The sequence below is a fragment of the Acanthochromis polyacanthus genome, chromosome 3 (genome assembly GCF_021347895.1).
Source record: "Acanthochromis polyacanthus isolate Apoly-LR-REF ecotype Palm Island chromosome 3, KAUST_Apoly_ChrSc, whole genome shotgun sequence".
Taxonomy (NCBI): domain Eukaryota; kingdom Metazoa; phylum Chordata; class Actinopteri; family Pomacentridae; genus Acanthochromis; species Acanthochromis polyacanthus.
In genome coordinates this window covers 43446029-43467012 of record NC_067115.1, presented here as the reverse complement: position 1 = coordinate 43467012, position 20984 = coordinate 43446029, and the positions used below count along the sequence as shown (strand labels likewise).

Here is a 20984-nt window from a genome sequence, read left to right as displayed (position 1 = left end):
TGTAACAACTCGATGGTACAACACTGAAAATCATATGTGTGCAGATTCTTTACAAAATCTACCCTTTTCAGATATTTCAGAAAAGGAAACGTAAATTTGGACAAAAAATACATTGAAGGTTTGGAGAAGGATAAAAACTTTCTTCGGGCTGACAAATTCACTTTCATTATTGACAAATATGGGATTAATGAATACGTTCACTCCAAACAAACTCGATAACACCTTCAAGAAATGGTCTGATCATAACTTAACTTATATATATCAGCTTGTCAAAAATGACCACTTTAAAACATTTGGTCAATTAAAAAATGAATTTGGTTTATCTAACTCAGACTTCTTTAGATATCTGCAATTGAGATCCTTTTTGACAACCCATAAAGATTGGAGGCAGCTGGTAAAGCTTAACCATATAGAAAATGTTCTTATTAGTCAACTGGAAAATTCGGATAAGAAAACAATTGGAAAACTGTATAATATATTTTTGGGAATGTCCAAAATTAATTCTCAATATATAAAGCAGAGATGGGAAGCGGAGACAGCCGCAAATATTTCTGAAAATATGTGGGAGGAAATATGTACTGAAGCGCATTTAACCACAAATTCTAATAGGTGGAAGGAATTCAAATGGAAAGTGGTCACTAGATTTTTTAGGACACCAGAAATAACAGCTAACATGGGAGCGCATTCAGGGATGTGTTGGAGAAACTGTGGAACAATCAACACTAATCATACTCACATATTTTGTCAATGCCCTGTATTGAGATTGTTTTGGAAAGATGTCTTAAATGCTCTTAAAGCCATCTTTAAACAAGACACCCCTTTTAACCCCCTTGTTGCATTAGGAGCAATTCCTGTGAATATTTATAGTAGAGACCAGAAGTACATTCTCAACATATTGCTAACAGCGGCTCTGAAATGTAGAACCATTAGATGGCTTAAGCCAGACCCCCCTTCTTATAATATATGGATCCAAAAAGTGTGGAATATATATCAAATAGAACAAATAACATATTCCTTAAGATTACAAAAACTCATGTTTAATAAATGGTGGGAACCTGTTTTACCCCTGCTAATACAATAATCGTAACTGGGCTTTACCCTTTGTCTGTCATCCTAATTTGAATACAAGGAGTGTTTAATTTATACACATTTTTAATAACACCCATGGCCGTAGCCAGGTATGAGGTCAGCGAGGTCCGGACCTCACCTATTTTTTCCGAGTTTTTTTTTTTTCGCCAAATATGCCCAACTGAATAAAACATAAACTCATAAAAACTTGAAACCTCTCTGTGAAACGTGCTTGTAAATTGTAAATTGTGGTAAACATCCATGGGCTTTGTGTTCTGTTTGTGCCTGTGTGCGTGTTGCGGTGAAAAGCTGTTTGATCAGCTGATGCACGTACCCGCAAATGCGCCCTGTGACGCGCTTGGCAGCGGGCCAAACCCCGTTCAAAAACTAGTGTTTTTATTATTAGCACTTTGTAGACCACATCCCCGCCCATCTACACCAAGGTGACCACAATATATTTTTTTAGATAATTCGGCACTAGTTCGGCCTGTCAGATCATCTGATCAAAGAGTTTAATTACTTTTATCCACAGCGGAGAGCGCGTCCGGCGCTTTTTTTTTTTTTTTTTTTTGATGAGCGCCTGGCTCATCAGACACATAGACTGTATATATAGTGGACGTAGCATCTGGCTCCAGAATTAAAGCCAATCCGGAAGTGTCAAAAACTTGCAATATCACGCCGTCCACTAGGGTTGGCTCCAAAAAGCTTTTGCTCCATTGACCCCAATTCATTTTTGGAAAAAATAAAATTTGATAGACTGATTTTCTACAGCTCAGGATTTTTTCCTGTTAGTTTTCATGGTCAAAATGAGAGATCAGGTGGCCGATCTTAAAATAAAACAATACTGAATTTTAAATAAATCGTTAAAGTTGGCGGAGCCAGGGGGCGTGGCTATACTTGATAGACAGCAACAGAAGCCTCTGCGGTAAAATGTGGGCGGGATAAGAGAGTCCTCAGCCAATCCTGCCCCTAGTTGCTCTCCGGTCCAGTCTGTTTGATGACGCTTTTTACGTCACTGGCTCCAAAAAATCCAAAACGGCGACCAGGAAGTAGCAAAATCCGGGCTTCATTTTCTTGCCGTTGAAACCAACGGGTGACGTCACGGTTAGTTTACGCCTGATCAGACAACATACAATGTATGTTGAAGATATTTCTAACCTTGCCAGTGACGACTTGTGCCTGTGAGAGGTCATTCTCAGCCATGCGAAGACTTAAGACATGGCTTAGATCTACCATGTCCAACGACAGACTGACAGGCCTGGCGATGATGCATGTGCATCAGAAAGTGGAGGTGAACCGGGAGAATATCCTTCGACGGTGGGATGCCTCTGGTCACAGGAGGATTCAGCTAGCCTTTGATGTAAAAAGTTGATTTGTTTTTTTGAAAAAATATACATTTTTGTTTGGAAAATGCTGATTTCACATCATTAAAAGATATTTAAACAACAAACATCTTGTGTGACTTGTAGCCTAAAATATATATATATATATATAAATATATAAAAATAAATATTTTTAAAAAACATTGAAAAATTTTCGGCGCGCACTTTGCGCGTGCATCATGGACCTCACCTATTCCAAAATCCTGGCTACGGCCCTGATAACACCTGCTATTTGAACATATGTTTGTTTGAAATGTGTTCTGTCTTGTTTTAGTGTAAAAAAAGTGGACTTAACAATTCTTGTAAAAATGTCTACCTGTACTATGAAAAGCAAAATAAAAAGAAAGTTCTAAAATTTCTGTAGATCAATTACCCCAGTGACTAACTGTGTCCCTTGTACAATTTAATATAATTTAATGCAACTGTTCTGCCTTGAAAGTCAGCTTTTCAGATGTTCTGTTTGACACTATCATAGACAGAACAATTAAATTACAACAAAAGTGGAGATTTTAGCACTGTTGTAATGTCATAATGCTGTATTGTCCCTGTAAGATGTTATGTATCAAACTGTGTTATATTCAGAGGGGTATTTGGAACACTCCTGCATGTAAACTGACAGGATAAAAAAAAAACGTGTGGTCAGTCAGAAAAACTCATCAAACTTTGTAAAGGAAAAGTTTTGGGAGGTTGTTGTTGCATAATTGCAATAAATTGTAAAGTTCTACCCCAAAAAAATATCTCTTTTGCAATAATGGTAAATGTGATATCCATATCGCAAAGTTGCGTGATAATTTTATGATTATTTAGATGTATACATCTTGCTTTTTGCATGCATAGAAGTTTACTTGTGTGACCAATTGAGCACGACCTTCAACCCCCTCCCCCCACCCCGAATAGCACTTTTGCTACCAGCGCCACAACACAACATGGCAGGACACGAGAAAGACGACTGTAACAAACAACTTGTGCCTAAAAAAACAGCAGACCTCCAAAATTTGGGAGTACTACACATTTAGGAGACAGGACAAATCACAGACACAAGAACTTTGCAAGTCATGCCGAAAAATTGTGGCTACGTTGTGAGGAAACGCTACAAATCTGCACAGCCACCTTGAACACAACCACAAGCTGTCATGGGTCCACTTTGTTCCCTCTGTCTGCCGTCCTCTCCTCCTCTCTCACTCCCAGTTGCTCACCCTCTGGCTCTGCTGATTGATTGTGGATGGGCGTCAGCTGGAATTAATCAGCCGAACTCCACTCACCTGTTCCCCTCCTCTGCTTTAAAAACCCTCTGCTCCCCCCACTCTGGGCTGGAGCATTGTTGGACAATCCCTCCTCTGGACTTCATCAGCTCATGGACTCTTCTATTTTCCCTTTTGTGGATTTCTCCCCTCCTGGACTCTGTTGTGCTTCAGTTGGTTTTGGACTCACCCCAGCCAGTCTGCTCTCTTGGAAGACAACTCCCTAGTGTGTGAGTACGTCTCAGTCAACCGTTGCTCCTGCTCCCGTATAGAGCAGCATTTAAGAGAACTCGTTAATTCCCTCATACGTGGGAATTGTAGCAGCTGGCTGATTTGTAGTGATTGAGTGTTGTTCACTGAGAGTAGTGACTGTGTTTTTGTAGTAGTTTTAGTTCTAGCCATTAGTAGGCGCTATGATTATTATTTGAGAACTGAAGGTCCAGTTTCCTTTGTTGCGACCAGCTTGGTCACCGTTTTTGTAATCCCTGTGAATAAAACCCCCTACTCCATCACATGTTGCCTGCCTCGTGTCTGCGCTTGGGTTCTCCAACTACCACCACTCCACGTAACACAAGCAGAGTTTATGCAGGAATTCAAGATCTGATTTTACTACCTTTCACTACTATTTTACTACCTCCAAACATATCACAAATATTCAAACCTGCTTCCAGATGAAATAGGATATTTGTTTTTTCAAAGGATATAAACAAAATGCAATGACTTTTGAATTTTATGAGGCAATTTTTATTGCAATTTTTTTAGTTTATCCAAAAAATGCATATTTCAGAAATGGATTCAACCAATTTTGAAAAGAGACAGCTGGGAAAACATTTAGCATCTAAAACCAACATCAAAGTAAAGTAACATTAAAGAACATCAACAGCACCAACATCAAATGGCAGAGTGAACATGCTCCAAAATATAAATTACATTACATTTCCCTTTTAAGAGAGGAGTCTTAACAGTTGTAACTGACACAATTTAACATTACTGCCAGGTTGAGGAGGCGAGCACAGGCACAGTGCACCGAGGCAGTTAGAAGAGTCTCAGTTGTGATGCTTTCTCTTCAATCTTTTCCTCCGAGTGACAGAGCTCTGTTTTTTTTCCTTTTTGTCTTCTACGAAGCGTGTTGGACTTGGTAATAAGTTCAGCCATTTTGGACCCGGCCTTTCCCTCAGCCTGCTCAGCCAACTTGTTTGCGTCACTTTCAAGTGACTCACAGACACTGCTTAGCACCTCACGCTGGGTTCTGAGGTCCAACAGCTCATCCTCTGCTGCTTTCCCCTTCAGAGCATGTGCAGCACTCTCCTTTTTTTTTTGTCTTTCACTCTCCAGGTACAGTCTGTATTTAGATCTTGCAGACGAGACAGAGGCAAGGAGCTCCTTTGTAAGAGGCACTTTCAAAACACCTCCACAACTGCTGATTCGGTCACAGACTAAGTGTAGCGATTCCAGAGAGTCATCCCGGAGGTTACATGTCTCCACCTCCTTGTTGACTGAAAAGCCTCTTTCAACAGTGGCTTGTCCGTGGGACAGAAGGAGGATTATCTTGCAGAAACGTAGTAAGTCGGGGTAAGGAGTGCTGAGAACTGTGTAAAGAAACACATCAAGGCAGCCCTGCATTGGTTTACAGGACAGGAAACGCTCATCTCTTCCTTCCACAGAGGCCAAGGATGCAAACTGCTGAATGATGACATCACCTACAATGTGGATAAGGAAACTGAGATGTAATCATTAATGACATTTAATTAATTTGCAGTCAACTGGGTCAACTGCTTATTTACCCATTAAAAAGGTAGAATAACAGTTTCTTGTAGAGAGCAGAAAGTGCATACAGTAATTTTTAATACCGGTTAACACTCTGCAGACCTCACACTAAAAAGCAGAATACCATCAATGACATCCTGACATCCCCATCTGAGTGATCTTTCCACTTCTACTGTCCCTCCACATATATTTTTTCTTACCAGCTGGAATGCCACCTGTCAATTGCTTGCCCTGCAGGAATGTCTGCACTACAGTCTTCATCTGCTTGATGTACCACTCTGGTTCTCGGTGGATTCTTCTGGGATCGAGGCATGCGATGAGTCTAGCCATAGGGAATTTTAAGGGGCACTTGTCCTGCAGTTTTCCCACCACCTTCACAAGGCTCTGCAAACACTCTTTCCGGAAGTTTAGCACTGAAAGCTCCCCTATCTTGCATCCTGGTTTGCTCTGTAAGGCCTAACAAGCAGGGAACATCAATGACCATTCACTATACATGCTAAAACTAAAAACAATTCAACAACAACAATTCACTATAATCGTTTAAAGCAAAGTTTTCACAAGAGGTCTGGTCAACTTTTTATACTTACATATGTTATTTGTGCTAAACGTACAATGCACACATGGCGTTGAAATAATGTGCACAATACTTACCTTTATTGCAGATTCAGCACCCAGGCCAATGTCAACATTTTTAACCCTTTAAGCTTCAGTGTACCGCCGGCGGTACACCTACTAATTTGCATAGGAATTTCAAGAATGTCCGACGGGTGCAAACGCGATTATACAAACACTATACACCGATGGAAAGCTTAGATTCTCATCAATCCGCCAGTATAAACCACTTTCAGATGCGATTACCACAGCGGGTGAGAAAAACACATTTGTCCGACAAAAACAAATATTCATCCATCCGTTCTCTATACACGGCTTCAAAGCACACAGCGCGACTCACATTTCCGGGTTTATTATTACACACAAAAAAAAAGATTCCACAAAAAACGGCCATAATCCAACCTTTTACATCAGATGACACAAGCCAGTAAACTATTTTGTCCAAAACATGTCCTGAAGTCGGTATAAAATCCCCGAATCGGTCGTTTTCAAGGAAATGCACCTCCCGATGCGTGTCCAATATTCCCCGTATTTTTCGTAATTTTTTTTATTTAAAAATAGAATATTAGCGATTTTTTTGTACTGAAAACGGCTGGAATTGACTGAAGCTTAAAGGGTTAAGAGAGACCCAGTTGTTCTCCTGGGCCACCTGGATTTTGATCAGCTGCTGCGGGTTTCTGTCCTCTAGAAGCTCCCTTTTGACAAATTGCTGCATTAAACCTTTAAAATGATAAGAAAAACTTTTAGCCAATCAAGCCACACCTGTCAAGTGATACAATCTATTTACATTAAAATAAATACATGAGTACCTCCAGGAAATACAATTATTACCATCAGGAACTCAGTCAGATCTTTAGCCAAAAACGGCAGCACAGGCTGGTCAGTCTGATATTTGGTCAGGAATGGGCTGAAGCTTCTTGCAACTGACAAGAAGAACTGGAGTTTTGGTACTGTAAAATCATCGCCACATGCTGCAGAAACTGTGTCGTATGAAGCAGTGTTGGGTCTTGGCACCTTCTTCTTCTCTACAGCATCAATGTATGTTAAGAGCATGGGCCAAATGTCAACAGCTCTCTCAGCCACAGGGACATTTTCCACCCATCTGTGGCCGCAGAAAGATCGGGGAAAAGTAGAGGATCCTGTGGTGGCGGTGTAATCTTCTCTACGCGCAGGAACATTGTGGAACATATAGTGCATGGCTCGTAAGAGCTTGTCCACCTCCCATGTTGCAAATCCTGACTTCATGGCATTGAGGAGGGTATGCAAACCACAACTGCCAACACGGATGAGTTGCGCATCTCCATGAGGCTCCGCATACTCCCTCTGAAAGAGCTCCAGCATCTTGAGGTTGACGTTCGGGCCATCCATACTGATGGAGAGCAAGTGTATCATATTGAGTTGTGCAACTCATTCCTGTGAATGGAAAGAATAAAATGTATTCAAATTATGTGTCCTGAGTGTTTGGTTATTCATAGATCTCAGTTTGATTACCTACACAATGCAAGAGAGAGTACACAACCACTACACATGCTGAAAGTGGAATTCTTCACTGTTGTAACTGTGAAATATTGGTGTTGCAGGAGTGTCCACTAGGTGGCAATGTTACCTCGGGCATCGCTGGTAGTCAGTAGGAAGTTGCAGAGCAAGAACTGTGAGTATCGTGTGTTGCTAAGAACGGGCTGTACTGAGCTGTATTCCAATGAATGGCTGAAGCAAAATAAAGGTCACCTGTTCATTAAGAAGCTCCACATTGAGTTACTACATAATTGGCGACAAGGATAAAGTAAGCCGGAGGTCCAGTGGGATCGCAGGACAAGTAAGATGCCCCACTGAGTTGTTGTATGAAAGAAAACAAACAGTAAAGACGGACGTGAGCTAAGATGGCAGCGGTCATAGATCTCGGCCGGACTGTAGCCATGCCTCAGTATATACTGTATGTCAATCAATTCTGTGGTATTCATTATTCAGAAATACTAGCTAAATCCTTCATGCGCATGCGCACGCGCACGCGCACACACACACACACACACACACACACACACACACACACACACACACACACACAGGGCAAAGGCCACTGTCTCAGTATCATAGTCCATAGCATCCACACACAAGCTTGTGGATTGTGGCCTGTTGGTTAACTATATGATTAACATGTTCAAATAGGCCTAACAAAGAAAAATAAGTCAACTTACTTTGACGTGTTGTAGCAGATCTTCGGCCCTTGCACGTCCCAGGAACTGTGATCCAAAGTATGACAACGTCACACGGTCATCTTTCCACATTCGGACATGGATATCCAGCTGCTTTTTCTTGGCCGACTCGTTTAGAGACTCATCAAACATCAGTACGAATGGTCCCGCATCATTTACGCTTTTGACTAGTAACATTTTAAAATGAGGCGCAATGTCGAATCGAATCATGTACACTGTTTTGTCCTTGCCACATGCGAAGCTTTTGGCTATTTCTGAGTCTGGGAACATATTCTCTAAAAGCTCCCCAATACCTTCGTTTGAGGAGAACGAATGATGCCTGGCTGCGATGTTCAGTCACCAGAGAACCTCCGCTCTGATGGCTGAAGTTGTTGACAGCAGGACCTGCTGCCTGTCTGCTGAAGCTGTCGCGGTGCTGGTGGTTGGCCCCCGCAGAGTGACAGCAGCACTTGTACATGTAGCGGAGCCTGTACTCAGAGTTGAGCTCTGTGTCGCACCAAAAAATGACATGGGAAATTGCTCCCATCGCGTGCGAATCTGCTGCTGGTGAAAAGTTGATTGTTGGTGTGATTTAAGAGATTTCACACCGTTCCACGTAACATTAATCATCTTTTTACAAAAGATACAAAAAGCTTCTCAGTCATTTCCCATGACTGGCTTCAACCAATCTCTTAATGCCGGGTCATCGAGCCACATCTGTGAAAACTTTCATTTTCCCATCTTGATGCATTTATGTCGAGAGAGTGGTTTGCTAGTGCTAAAGTAACACAGCGTGCATGCGCAGATCAGACCAGAGCGACCACTGCTCGCATGTATGTTTCTTTTTTCATATATATATACATACACATATTAATTAAATGAACGAACCAGCATCAATGGAAACGTCATATATTAAAAAGGTGATGAAAAAATTACTACCAAGTGAAACTGCATTTGTTACCTTTTACCGGCCTTAATTTGAGCTCATTTCATTTACTACCTTTTACTACCCCGTGGATACCCTGACAAGGAACTGTATGCCTTTTTCTTACGATCTAAAACACCACGAGCTACTCCCATGAAGGCAGACAAATGAAAGGCAAGCACACAGACAACAACTGGTCAAAGTTTTTTTTCTGTTACACCTTATGAAAAAACTTCCAAGCGCCACCAAGGTTTAAATGCGGCCATTACACGTTATATTGTGAAATACACAGTCTCTGTTAATGTCGTGTGCAAAGAAGATTTTTTGGATATGCTGAAAGAATTCGACCACAGATAACCAATGCCATCACAGAGCTATTTACCAAGTCGCCATTCCACAGATGTACGAGGCATGCTTGGGGTCTCTAAAAGCGGAGCTTAATAATGTGGATTTCTTTGCAAGCACCACAGATTTATGGTCCAGTTGTGCTACTGAGCCCTACATCAGTTTTACTGTTCACTTTCTCACAAATGACTTTGAACTGAAAACACGCTGCTTAGAAGTCTCCTACTTTCTGGACTCCCACACCGGTGAAAATATAGCGGCTGCCCTGTGGGGTGTGTTGACGAACTGGGGGTTGCAAGAAGAGAAACAAGTGGCTATCACATCGGACAACGGCACTAATATCCAATATCGCAATATATATTGATATCGCAGATCTTGACACACATATCGCACATATTTCCAACATCGTGCAGCCCTAGACACCATATTATTAAGAGCCCATCCTCTCTTACTCACAATGTGTCTCAGTTCACCGTTAACTGTTCACCTGAACACTTCATGATGTTCTACATGTGTAGTGGAGGCGGAGTTAATGATTCCACTTGCCATCTCATATTACATATTTGGTTCCCACGGTGACCACCGGATATGGCATGGACGCACAACGTCCGGGCCCCTGCAGACTTGGGGTGTGTTCCCCACATTGCGGTCTCAGTCTGCTGTGTCCGGTTGCCATGGCAAGAGGACCAGTTTAAGCTCCACTACCAAAATGCTGATTAAGTTTAACCTCCGTGCTGAATAACTTGTTTTGTGTTTTTAGCATTATCTGGAGGTTACCACGTGCACGACTGTGAGAGTAATATCAGTGTGTTTTACCAGCTCCTGCAAATAAACGGCGGATTTGATGCCAGTAGGGAGGATGCTCCCAGTCTGATTATCTACACAATGCAAGACAGAGTACACAACAACTACACATGCTATAAGTGGAATTCTTCATACACACCTATGGGCTGTAAGGGGATGTGTGGTTTCCAGATGACATCCAGCAGTCTGCGCTGACGATCGATCTCCTCCTGGTACTGGACGATGGTTTTTTCAAACTCTGTGAATATTTCTCCAGCAGCAGCAGCTAGTCTGTCGCTGATCAACTCTCTCAGATACTCAACTGAACACATCGTTACTTTATCGCTCTGATATTTCTCATTCATACTATAATACAGCCGTTTTATAGCTCAGTCCACACAGCAGTGAAGCTAACTCTGCTCATGCTTCTTTGTTCACATCCGCCGGGTGTCACACTGTGAAGTTCCGGCAGAAACACTGAGCCGTTTCCAAACCGCCCCCTACACACTGCGGTGAAGCCAGCCATAGATATATATATCTATGAAGCCAGCCGCCTCTCGTTTCTCCGTAGTCAAGCCAGCCGCTCCTACATTTTCAGTGCGCTCTTACCGTCAGCTTACGGTAAATGCACGACCGATACGCAGCAACTATTTCCGGTTTAAAAAATAAAGCGCTGCATTCGCAGATGTATTATACAGCGATGTTTTAAGTAACTGACTCAGCTTAACTGTTAACTATAGAATTGTACGGCTAATATTTACACTAAATACATAGCTTGAACTATAAGGAGCTGAAAACGTGTTTATCTATCTGTCTATCTGTCTGTCTGTCTTAAAAATTGTGAATTCAAATAAAAAGTGATGTGTGTCATCCCGGTGATCTATTAGTGTGATAATAAAATAAACCTCAGTCAAAGTCAAATGATCTGGACCGTAATGAGAAGACATACTGATATTTACATTAAAAAATGTTCAATTTTTTGCTTTAAAATCTTTTAAGCCAAACTATTTCTTCTTCTTTGGCGTATGCTGACCAGGTAAGGTAGGATTGTGATTCTGCATTAGTTTGGGGTCAATAGGTCACATGACCTGAGAGCTATTGAGCTAAAATGCTAATATTTACTGTAAAAAAACTGTTAAAAATCAATAATGTCCTGAAATCAAATATAAATTGCCGTATGTTGACCATCCTTAGTAGCACTATCATTCTGCATTAGTTTGGGGTCAATGCATCACATGACCTGAGAGCTATTGAGCTAAAATGCTAATACTTACTGTAAACAATTAATAATAAATTCATTAAGTTTCCAAATGGAATAAAAAGTGCTGTGTCTTGATCAGTCTGTTTCATACTATAATCCCAAATAAATTTGGAGTCTTTGGGTCACATGACCTGGTAGCTATTGAGCTAAAATGCTAATACTTACTGTAAAAAATTAATAATAAATTCATAAAGCATTCAAATGTAATAAAACCTGGTGTGTCTTGATCACCTTTTACAGTCCTGTCAATCCTTATTGATTTGGAGTCTCTGGGTCGCATGACCTGGGAGCTATTGAGCCAAAATGCTAATATTTACAGTTAAATATCAATATAAAATATGCAAAGTATCCAGATGGAATAAAAAGTGCTGTGTCTTGATCACTCTATGAGATGCTCTAATCCCAAATAGATTTGGTGTCTGTAGGTCACATGACTTGGGAGCTATTGAGCCAAAATGCTAATATTTACATATTTTGTAGTTCATAGATTCTTTGTCACACTTAGAAACATTGAATGAACATTTGGACACAATTAATATGATTTGTGAATTTTTCATGTATTTTATACTGTAATTATGAGCATTACAGCTCTATAAGTCCCAGGTCATGTGATCTTTTGGCTCAATAGATTTAGACCTGCTTTATTACACAGACTTTATTATTGCTTCTGGAGACTATTAATATTTTTTTAGTGAGTTTTTAATTCATTTCAAAATGTAAATATTAGCATTTTGGCTCAATTGCTCCCAAGTCATGTGACCTACAGACACCAAATCTATTTGGGATTAGAGCATCTCATAGAGTGATCAAGACACAGCACTTTTTATTCCATCTGGATACTTTGCATATTTTATATTGATATTTAACTGTAAATATTAGCATTTTGGCTCAATAGCTCCCAGGTCATGTGACCTATTGACCCCAAACTAATGCAGAATCACAATCCTACCTTACCTGGTCAGCATACGCCAAAGAAGAAGAAATAGTTTGGCTTAAAAGATTTTAAAGCAAAAAATTGAACATTTTTTAATGTAAATATCAGCATGTCTTCTCATTACGGTCCAGATCATGTGACTTTTCGACTCAGGTTTATTTCATTATCACACTAATAGATCACCGGGATGACACACATCACTTTTTATTTGAATTCACAATTTTTAAGACAGACAGACAGACAGACAGATAAACACGTTTTCAGCTTCTTATACTTCAAGCTATTTATTTAGTGTAAATATTGGCCGTACAATTCTATAGTTAACAGTTAAGCTGAGTCAGTTACTTAAAACATCGCTGTATAATACATCTGCGAATGCAGCGCTTTATTTTTTAAACCGGAAATAGTTGATGCTATCGGTCGTGCATTTACCGTAAGCTGACGGTAAGAGCGCACTGAAAATGTAGGAGCGACTGGCTTGACTACGGAGAAACGAGAGGCGGCTGGCTTGACCGCAGTCCCTACACACTCCCCCTCAATGACGTATATATATATATATATATATATATATATATATATATATATATATACGTCATTGCTCCCCCTACCCATAGATATATACAAACACTAGATGGCTCATGAGCGCTGTCAGCCTATGGGGAGCAACGTCGCCACATGGCGGCCATCTTGGGACAGGGCTGCTCATCACTCATAACATTAAAGTCAATGGAGCATGGATTTTAAAATCACTGTAGATTGCTCAATTTTCAACCGATTTTAGAACAGCTTGGTTTGTTATAAACGTCAGAGATGTACTTCTTTTACTGCTTACTTAAGAATAATTAAAACCATTGAATTCATATAATAATGAACACAGATATCATCTTTTTTCAGCATAAATGGATGTAATTTTATTATTTAGCATTGCACTTCTTTATTACTATCAGCTTTCTAATGCACAGATAAAAACAAAGCTCAACCAAAATCAATGCACAACAAACAGAGATGATGTCTTTTCTTTTCATGAACCCGGTGCCTACATTACCCACAATGCATTTCGGCTGCAGGCTAACTAATCCAGGCATAGATGTATACAAACAATAAGTCTAAGGTCTCAATCAAAGTCTCTTAACAAGCAAATAAATACAACCACAACCACAAAGAATGTAATTTCGCCTAAAGATTAGGTTCTCAAAAAACGTTGGTCTCAGGAAAACCTAATAATTGAAAATCAGATTGTGAGTAACACCATCTTCAATGTGAGTAGCCAGGCAGAAAAGACACACAACTATGTCGCATTTTTCAAAATGAAAAGCTGCGATTTCGGAATTGAGCCTGAATCATAGCCACGTTAATAAGGTTTGTAATAAACTAAACCGTTTGTAAATCAATCAGGAATTGAGCGAGTTATGAGTGTTAAAGTGAGGAAATCATCCACCTTACCATTGACTACAGTACAGTGCGCCAGAGCAGTCCCCTGTCCTAAGATGGCCGCCAAGTGACGACGCCGCTGACTCTGTCTTGAGACATCTAGTGTTTGTATATATCTATGCCCCTACCCACTACCCTTCCGTTTGTGCGTCCTCGTGGAGGGTCCGCCATATTAAGGGCCATCCCAAACCGATCCGCAGGGAGGGGTAGTGGGCTATAAAACCCATAGATATGAAGAGTAGATCCGTCAGCGCGCTGCAGCAGCTGGCTAAGCGATGCCTACGTGGCGGCCATCTTGGAGGGGGCAAAGTTCCCATTCAAAGCAATGCATGCACATTGAAAATAAATCAGAATCTGATCATTTCTCAACCGATTTTCGTGTGGTCTACTTTATTGTCACCGTCAAAACATGTACTATTAGAAAATATGTGATCTAAAAAAAACACTGAAAAAGGCTTCCTGCAAATGTAACCTGCAAATTTAGTTCTCTTATTATTTAGGTCCAGAGGCCAGGGACTCTTTTCAGCCATTACATGTATAAATGTAAATACCTGGATACATAGAAAATGTTTTGAGATTAAAAGATTTAATTGTAAATGTAATCTATTTATTTATTTCTTATTAAGATTAATGTATTATTATTTATTTATATATAAATATATATAGGCTATTAAATACATATAACAAGGAGCTCGACCAGAACAGGATAGAGTTTATTGACATTTACAATAAACACAATTATTATTAATATTAACTATTTATTTTTTATACCTCTCTTTAGGATGATATATGCATTTAACAATGAGAGACTAGAACAGGATAGTTTAACTTTTACAATAAACAGCTTAAGTATTAATATTAATTATTATTTAATTATTTCTTTCTCTCTCTTGGCTGTTATATATGTCTAAGAAGGAGATAGACTAGAACAAGATGGAGGCAGACTGGAACAGAATATAGTTTATTTACAATACACAGGTACATTGTGTGTGTCCCTGAGTAAGTAACACTTCACCTTCATACAAAGTCATGGCTAGAAACCCTGAAAGAGGACCGTTTTGCATGATTTCTTTCTTGTACTTTGACCTTGTAAATCAAGGGAAGTGAGTCTAGCTCTGTGGTTCATCCTTATTTTGAAGAACACTGACATGTAAGTGATTAGAGAGACAGGTGGTTCTCTATTCCAAACTGGGTTTCCTCAATGTGCTCCCCGAGTGAAAACACATCCTTTGTGCCAATCTCTTCTCTGACAAAGTGTGTGACTACAGACTCCCGTGGTATGCGTCCAGGACTTTGGCGAATAGCCCGCTCTGCAGCTCTCACCAACCAAGGGAACCACCAACCCACCATGGTTTTCAGGGTCAGAAGATGGTAGTTCTCACTGAATGATGATTTTGTAGCCTCAGACACTAGGCTTTCACAGACATCACAGGACAGCCTGCTCAGGATTCGTCGAACAACAAATCCGGCAATGTAAACCAGAACATTGTCCACCAGGCTCCCAAAGCAGGTAGGGAGGTAGCTGTGGTCGCACACAAGTCCAGCTATGTTGACAAAGGGGGAAGGAAGCTCTTCAGCAGCATCAGCAGAGGACATCTCTGCAGCATGAAGCGACACTTTTGCAAAGTGCTGGGCACACAAGGTAACAGTGGCATCCTTTTCTGTCACGTTGCCAGACTGAACTGGCTTGACACCACACCGTGCCATCAGTCGACGGAAGACTGCCTGGAATTGCCCTGCAGTGGGGTTATTGTTCCAGCCGCCTTACAGAGGGGACACACACACACACACACACACAGAGAGAGAGATGCATTCATTAAATTTTCAGGTGACAATTTTAATTTTAAAAACACTATAAAATGTGGTTCTTATGTGGGAATATGGCCTTTTATCTATTGTGATTACCTTTATTTGCATGATTATTTGGTGTGCACTTTCCTTATATTTTGTTGTGCAATTAGTTGCTTGATTTCTGTGTTGGTTTCTTAAATTGCATGTTTTGTTGTGCTGTTTTTTCTTTGCACATTCCTTTTTTTCCCCTTGTTTCTAATGAGTTTAGGCCACACCCACTACCTGCCAGTGTGCATCGGAACAGACTGTGGACATTGATTGAGCGCACCTGGTGCCAATCAGCTTGATTAACAGGGCTGAACCTGGGCCAATGACAGCAAACAAAAGACACAATCAGACGAAGACCGAGGAGAGCCGGCAGGAAGCAGACAGAGCAGAGGAACAGGCAGCGCAGCGGTGCAAGCCGCCGTGGCGAGCCACAGACAGAGAGGCAGTGCGGCGGCGGCAGAAGCAGCGGGGAACGGCAGCGTGCAAGGGGCAGCACGATAGATAACCGGGCAGAAGCGGCGGTGAATGGCGGTGTATGACGAGCACCATGAAAGACTACTAGGCTGAAACAAGGGCGCACAGCACCGGCACAGAGACAGGACGACCGAAGAGCGAGAGAGAGACGCACGGCAGCCGTAAAGTGGGGCCAGGTCTGGAACGCACGGCGGTGCTCAACGCGTGTTTGCGGCATACTGGGTGGCTTGGATATCGCCGCCCAGACCCGGTGAGTCGCCACACACGGGAGGGAGACGCGTGGGTCCTGTTATTACTTCCCCCACTGGCAGATCCTCTCTTTCTCCCAGGCTCCAGAGCCTGCGTGATCGCGAGGCGCAGCACCGTGGCCCCGGAGGACTGGAGAAGCTCCCCCTCGACCCCCGTCAAAGAAAAGGCCCCGCATGACGAGTCCAGTGGTCACCCATTCCGTAGTGACTTGATTTAAAGAATTTTTAGCCTGTTAACTTTGTATTGGTATTTTTATCGTTTATTCTTAAATGTTATTTTGTTGAATAAATTTATTGGAATGAAAAGAATTGTTTTATCCTCTGTTGTTATGCACTGCTCACCTCTGGGTTAAGAACCTCTTTTAAAACGGGTCCTAGTCCCTTACTAGGTGGCGTTGTCAGTTTTAATCGTTGTAATCCAAACTATCCAATTTAATTCTATTTTAAAGGCTTCAATCTGAGAGACATACCCCACTCGGCCGTGACACTTACCCGATGCTCTGATGGAGTTAAAGAGCAGTTCCAAATGATCCTGGCTAAACCTATAGGTCAGGATATACTGCTGATCTCCGAGCATTTTAGGAATCATCCGCGTCAAGGTGTCGATGTTTATCACAAACCCAATGACAGACAGGTACCTTCAAAAGAAAATGTTTTTTTTTTACTTAGAAGACTTGTTCAAAGTGACATAACTTTATAAAAAATTGTTATGGAAACTTAGTGGGTGCCTTTACAGGAATGCAAACTTGGGAACACTTCAGAACAAAATATGCAGAATTAGCAAAAAAAAAAAAACATGCAATACAAATTACAGACACCAAACATAATGGAGAAAGGGAGCATCATGACACCATTCTCACTTATCACCATCACCTGATCACCTTGTAAACACCATGCAGGAAAACCAGCATCTCATTAACATGATGTTGAAAACACAGCATTTTATGAACGCTGTGCGAAACTTGAACAGAACAGAATTTCAGTATTTTAAAAGACCTCTTTGACTGATGAAGGATTGAACTTTCTCCCACCAATTGAGCTTTCCCAGGGGAGCTTTGTATCCTCCAGCACGGAGATTGCGACTATTCATTACATCGAAGAGCCTGTCAATGATCTAGGAACAAATAACCACATCATGGTTGCATAAAGGCTGTAAAGCAGTAAGGACTGTGTGATTTTTATTTTATTTTTTATCTTTTGGCAAAATAGGTCCGGGATGCCGATGAACTACAAGGTTTCACTTAACAGGGTGTCCATCGTATCAGATCAAATGAATTCTCTCTACATGCTGCAGAATAATCAGAAGTTATTTTTTTCAGGAACACATATCCACAGTGTCGCATTACCTCAGTGAACTCTGCTGTTGCTTCACAGATTTGAAACTCTGCACAGCCAAGATCCCTCAGGGTGTGAAGGGCTACTGCAGCAGAGCGGCTCAAAGTCTGTGCAGCCAAGGACACCTTCATTTTGTGGTTGTCAAAATCTATGTGCTTGTCGGTCAGTCTGTTGGCTGCATGAAGTCCTTTTTTCTGTATGGTGTTCAACCGATCAATGTGGCTCCACTGAATCTGGCCCACAGTGCTCTTGATGGGACTGTATGCCTACAGACAGAATCTTTAATTGTCAGTAGTTACTTGCACAAACAGAGACAGTAAAATGTAAATCATCACATTACCTGCAACATATTGTGAGCCAGCTTCAACATGTGGCAAGCATCCATCATCACAAACACCTCATGAGAAGGGTCAGCTGGGTGTGGAAAGCTGGTTTTCAACAGTCCATGTGGGTTTCCCCTCAGCTCACAACCAAATTGGTTGCACATGCTCATGTTGGTGGCATGACCATCCGTAGTCAAACACAACACTTTAATGTGCCGCTTATGGAGTTCCTCCAAAGCATGTACAAGAAGCTCTTTCTGGGTTTCTGGTGAAAGTGAATTTGTAAAATAACAATCAACTGGAGCTTTCCAGTGTCCTTGTACGCCAACAACCATGAACACTAGAGCCTCAGTGGCTACATTGGTTTCATTATTTCCAGCACCCATATCCACATATCCAGACATTGCTTTGGTGTGTGCATTGTACTGAATATGTCTCTTTATCGCCATGGCATCTAGCATTAGAGAGACACGGCCATACTTGGCAGGGTCTTCCTTTTGTCTCTGCTCCAGCATGTCCAGCATCACGATGTTCAGACCAGGCTTGTCATCCAAAGAAGAGAGACACCTTTAAAAATTACAAAATTTATAACCAAGTGCTTACAAGTACTCTTTTCATTTCATTTGTATCTAAAAAAAACCTCTGGTTCCCCCAACAGTATATGATATATGGATTTAGAGAGTATATAGATTTGCTTCAATTATTATGTTTATTCCAGGGAGTAGTACGCAGGGCTTTATGATTCATGTATTTTATGGTAAAGTCAATACAACATTAAGATTACCTTTGGAGTGAGCGTGAGTGTGTGAGAGGAAGGTGTAGTGTGTCTCTGAGGAAGCTGTACGCTTTAGGACCATGGAGATGCAGGGTGATGGCAAACCCTCGCTGCTCCGCTGAATACTCATTGTGCTTCCTCTTTTTGAAAAGGGCTACAGGGAGTTCTGAAATTCCATTTGCATAACTGAGTAAGTACCCTTACATACTGAAAACATAGTCTGACTAAGGGTGTTAAGTAAGCAATACTTTCATTATACCTGAGTATATTTCCAGCCTCTCACAAAGCTCCTCAGTCAGTAGGTTCTTCTTTGTCAGAACCCTCAGTAGAGCCTTTATAGTGGTCTTTGCTCACTTTTCTCACACCTGCACATTTCTTTTCTTCTTCTCCAGGCTCAACACTCTGGCTGTAGCCTCACTGATCCTGGCCTTCAAAACACACGGAGAACTGGGCAATGAATAGTTGTGGTCCTATTAGAAAAAGGGATGAAAAATATGTGATTGTTGACCAATTCTATAGTCATTCATGGATCTCACTGCCAGCACCTTGCTTATTGAGACCAAGCCCATAATCCCCTCACCTTTTTGGGATTTATCAAGTACAAATACTCACAAGGTCAACATGAGGCCGAGGTTCCTTTTTGGTGGCATACTGAGAGGTGTGTAGACTCTCCATAGCTTGCCTTGAGGTTGCTGTGGTCCTTGTTGCTTTAGACTACAGAAACAAGAAATATAGATTTTCATACTTCTTTTTTAATTCCACAGGGGAATATATACACGAGTGCGGTGAGGCTTTATTCCTGTGTGGGAAGTCCCTACTGGAGCTTGCCAGGATGGAGAACAGTGTCTTTGGCAATGCCCTAGAGGGAGTCCCAGAAGAATCAGAAGAAGAGGAGCAGCCCAGCAACTCTAATATTGAAACACACACACACACACACACACACACACACACACACACACACGTGTGTGTGTGTGTTTGTGTGCACATGCCCAGATGACACCCTCACACTTAGACAGGTGTAAAGTTTAAAGAAAATGCAAACATTTTTAGCCTCTCACAGCATTGTAGGTGATTATGAATGATTCATGTAAAAGTCGTTAAGTATGACAAAAACTATTTTAAGTACTTAGACATACACATAATTGACATACAATGAGCATGTAAATGCTAATGGCATGGAAGCAGTGATACAAACACAAGTAGGGTGAATAATAAGTGTGCATTGGGTCACAGTGGGTCGTCTATAAAGTAACAGAAAAAGTGTAAATTGTCATGAAAATAATTCAACTCAATAAAACTGAGTTGCTGCATCCTTGTAAATAATGTACCTACTCTTTTAAGATGAGTCGGGAAGGTAAACACTGATGGAATAACACCAGGTGTGAGCCGGCAATACTGCCCCGCCCTGTCAAACTCATCAGGTTTAAAATGTTTGCTGCAGAGCACCGACTCATCACTTGCAGCAAACACCCCCCCCCCCCCCCCCCCCCCCCTCAGAGCTGCTTCCACTTCCTCTCAGCTGAAAGTCTTTGGGAAACCTACAATTCCTTGTGAAAGTATTCGGCCCCCTTGAACTTTTCAACCTTTCGCCACATTTCAGGCTTCAAACAAAAAGATATAAAATTTCAATTTTTTGTCAAGAATCAACAACAATTGGGACACAATCGTGAAGTGGAACTAAATTTATTGGATATTTTATACTTTTTTAACAAATAAAAAACTGAAAAGTGGGGCGTGCAATATTATTGGGCCCCTTTACTTTCAGTGCAGCAAACTCACTCCAGAAGTTCAGTGAGGATCTCTGAATGATCCAATGTTGTCCTAAATGACTGATGATGATAAATAGAATCCACCTGTGTGTAATCAAGTCTCCGTATAAATGCACCTGCTCTGTGATAGTCTCAGGGTTCTGTTTAAAGTGCAGAGAGCATCATGAAGACCAAGGAACACACCAGGCAGGTCCCAGATACTGTTGTGGAGAAGTTTAAAGCCGGATTTGGACACAAAAAGATTTCCCAAGCTTTAAACATCTCAAGGAGCACTGTGCAA

At 41.2% G+C, this 20984-nt stretch overlaps 1 protein-coding gene and 1 non-coding gene across 5 annotated transcripts in view; both read right to left on the bottom strand.

Moving 5' to 3' along the window:
• The window catches only part of LOC127533119 (zinc finger protein 239-like), a 49448-nt gene extending 38552 nt beyond the window's left edge, over positions 1-10896 (bottom strand). For both annotated transcript variants that reach the window (XR_007940804.1, XM_051945411.1), the window contains exon 1: positions 10476-10896. Coding sequence is in view for 1 of the 2 variants with exons in the window: in XM_051945411.1 (XP_051801371.1) it covers positions 10476-10680 (205 nt within the window). In the remaining variant the exon portion in view is untranslated. The remainder of the gene's footprint in view (positions 1-10475) is intronic.
• A 6801-nt stretch (positions 10897-17697) lies between these two features.
• On the bottom strand, positions 17698-20370 carry LOC110971631 (uncharacterized). 3 transcript variants are annotated; one of them, XR_007940819.1, is made up of 4 exons: positions 19548-20368; positions 19195-19405; positions 18945-19101; positions 17698-18727 (listed from the first exon to the last, which is right to left on the bottom strand). It is a non-coding gene; the product is annotated as an uncharacterized LOC110971631 (transcript). The 3 variants fall into 3 exon arrangements; XR_007940820.1 differs by having other exon boundaries at positions 17698-18103; positions 18178-18727; positions 18945-19405; positions 19548-20364; XR_007940818.1 differs by having other exon boundaries at positions 18945-19405; positions 19548-20370.
• Positions 20371-20984: the final 614 nt, after the last annotated feature.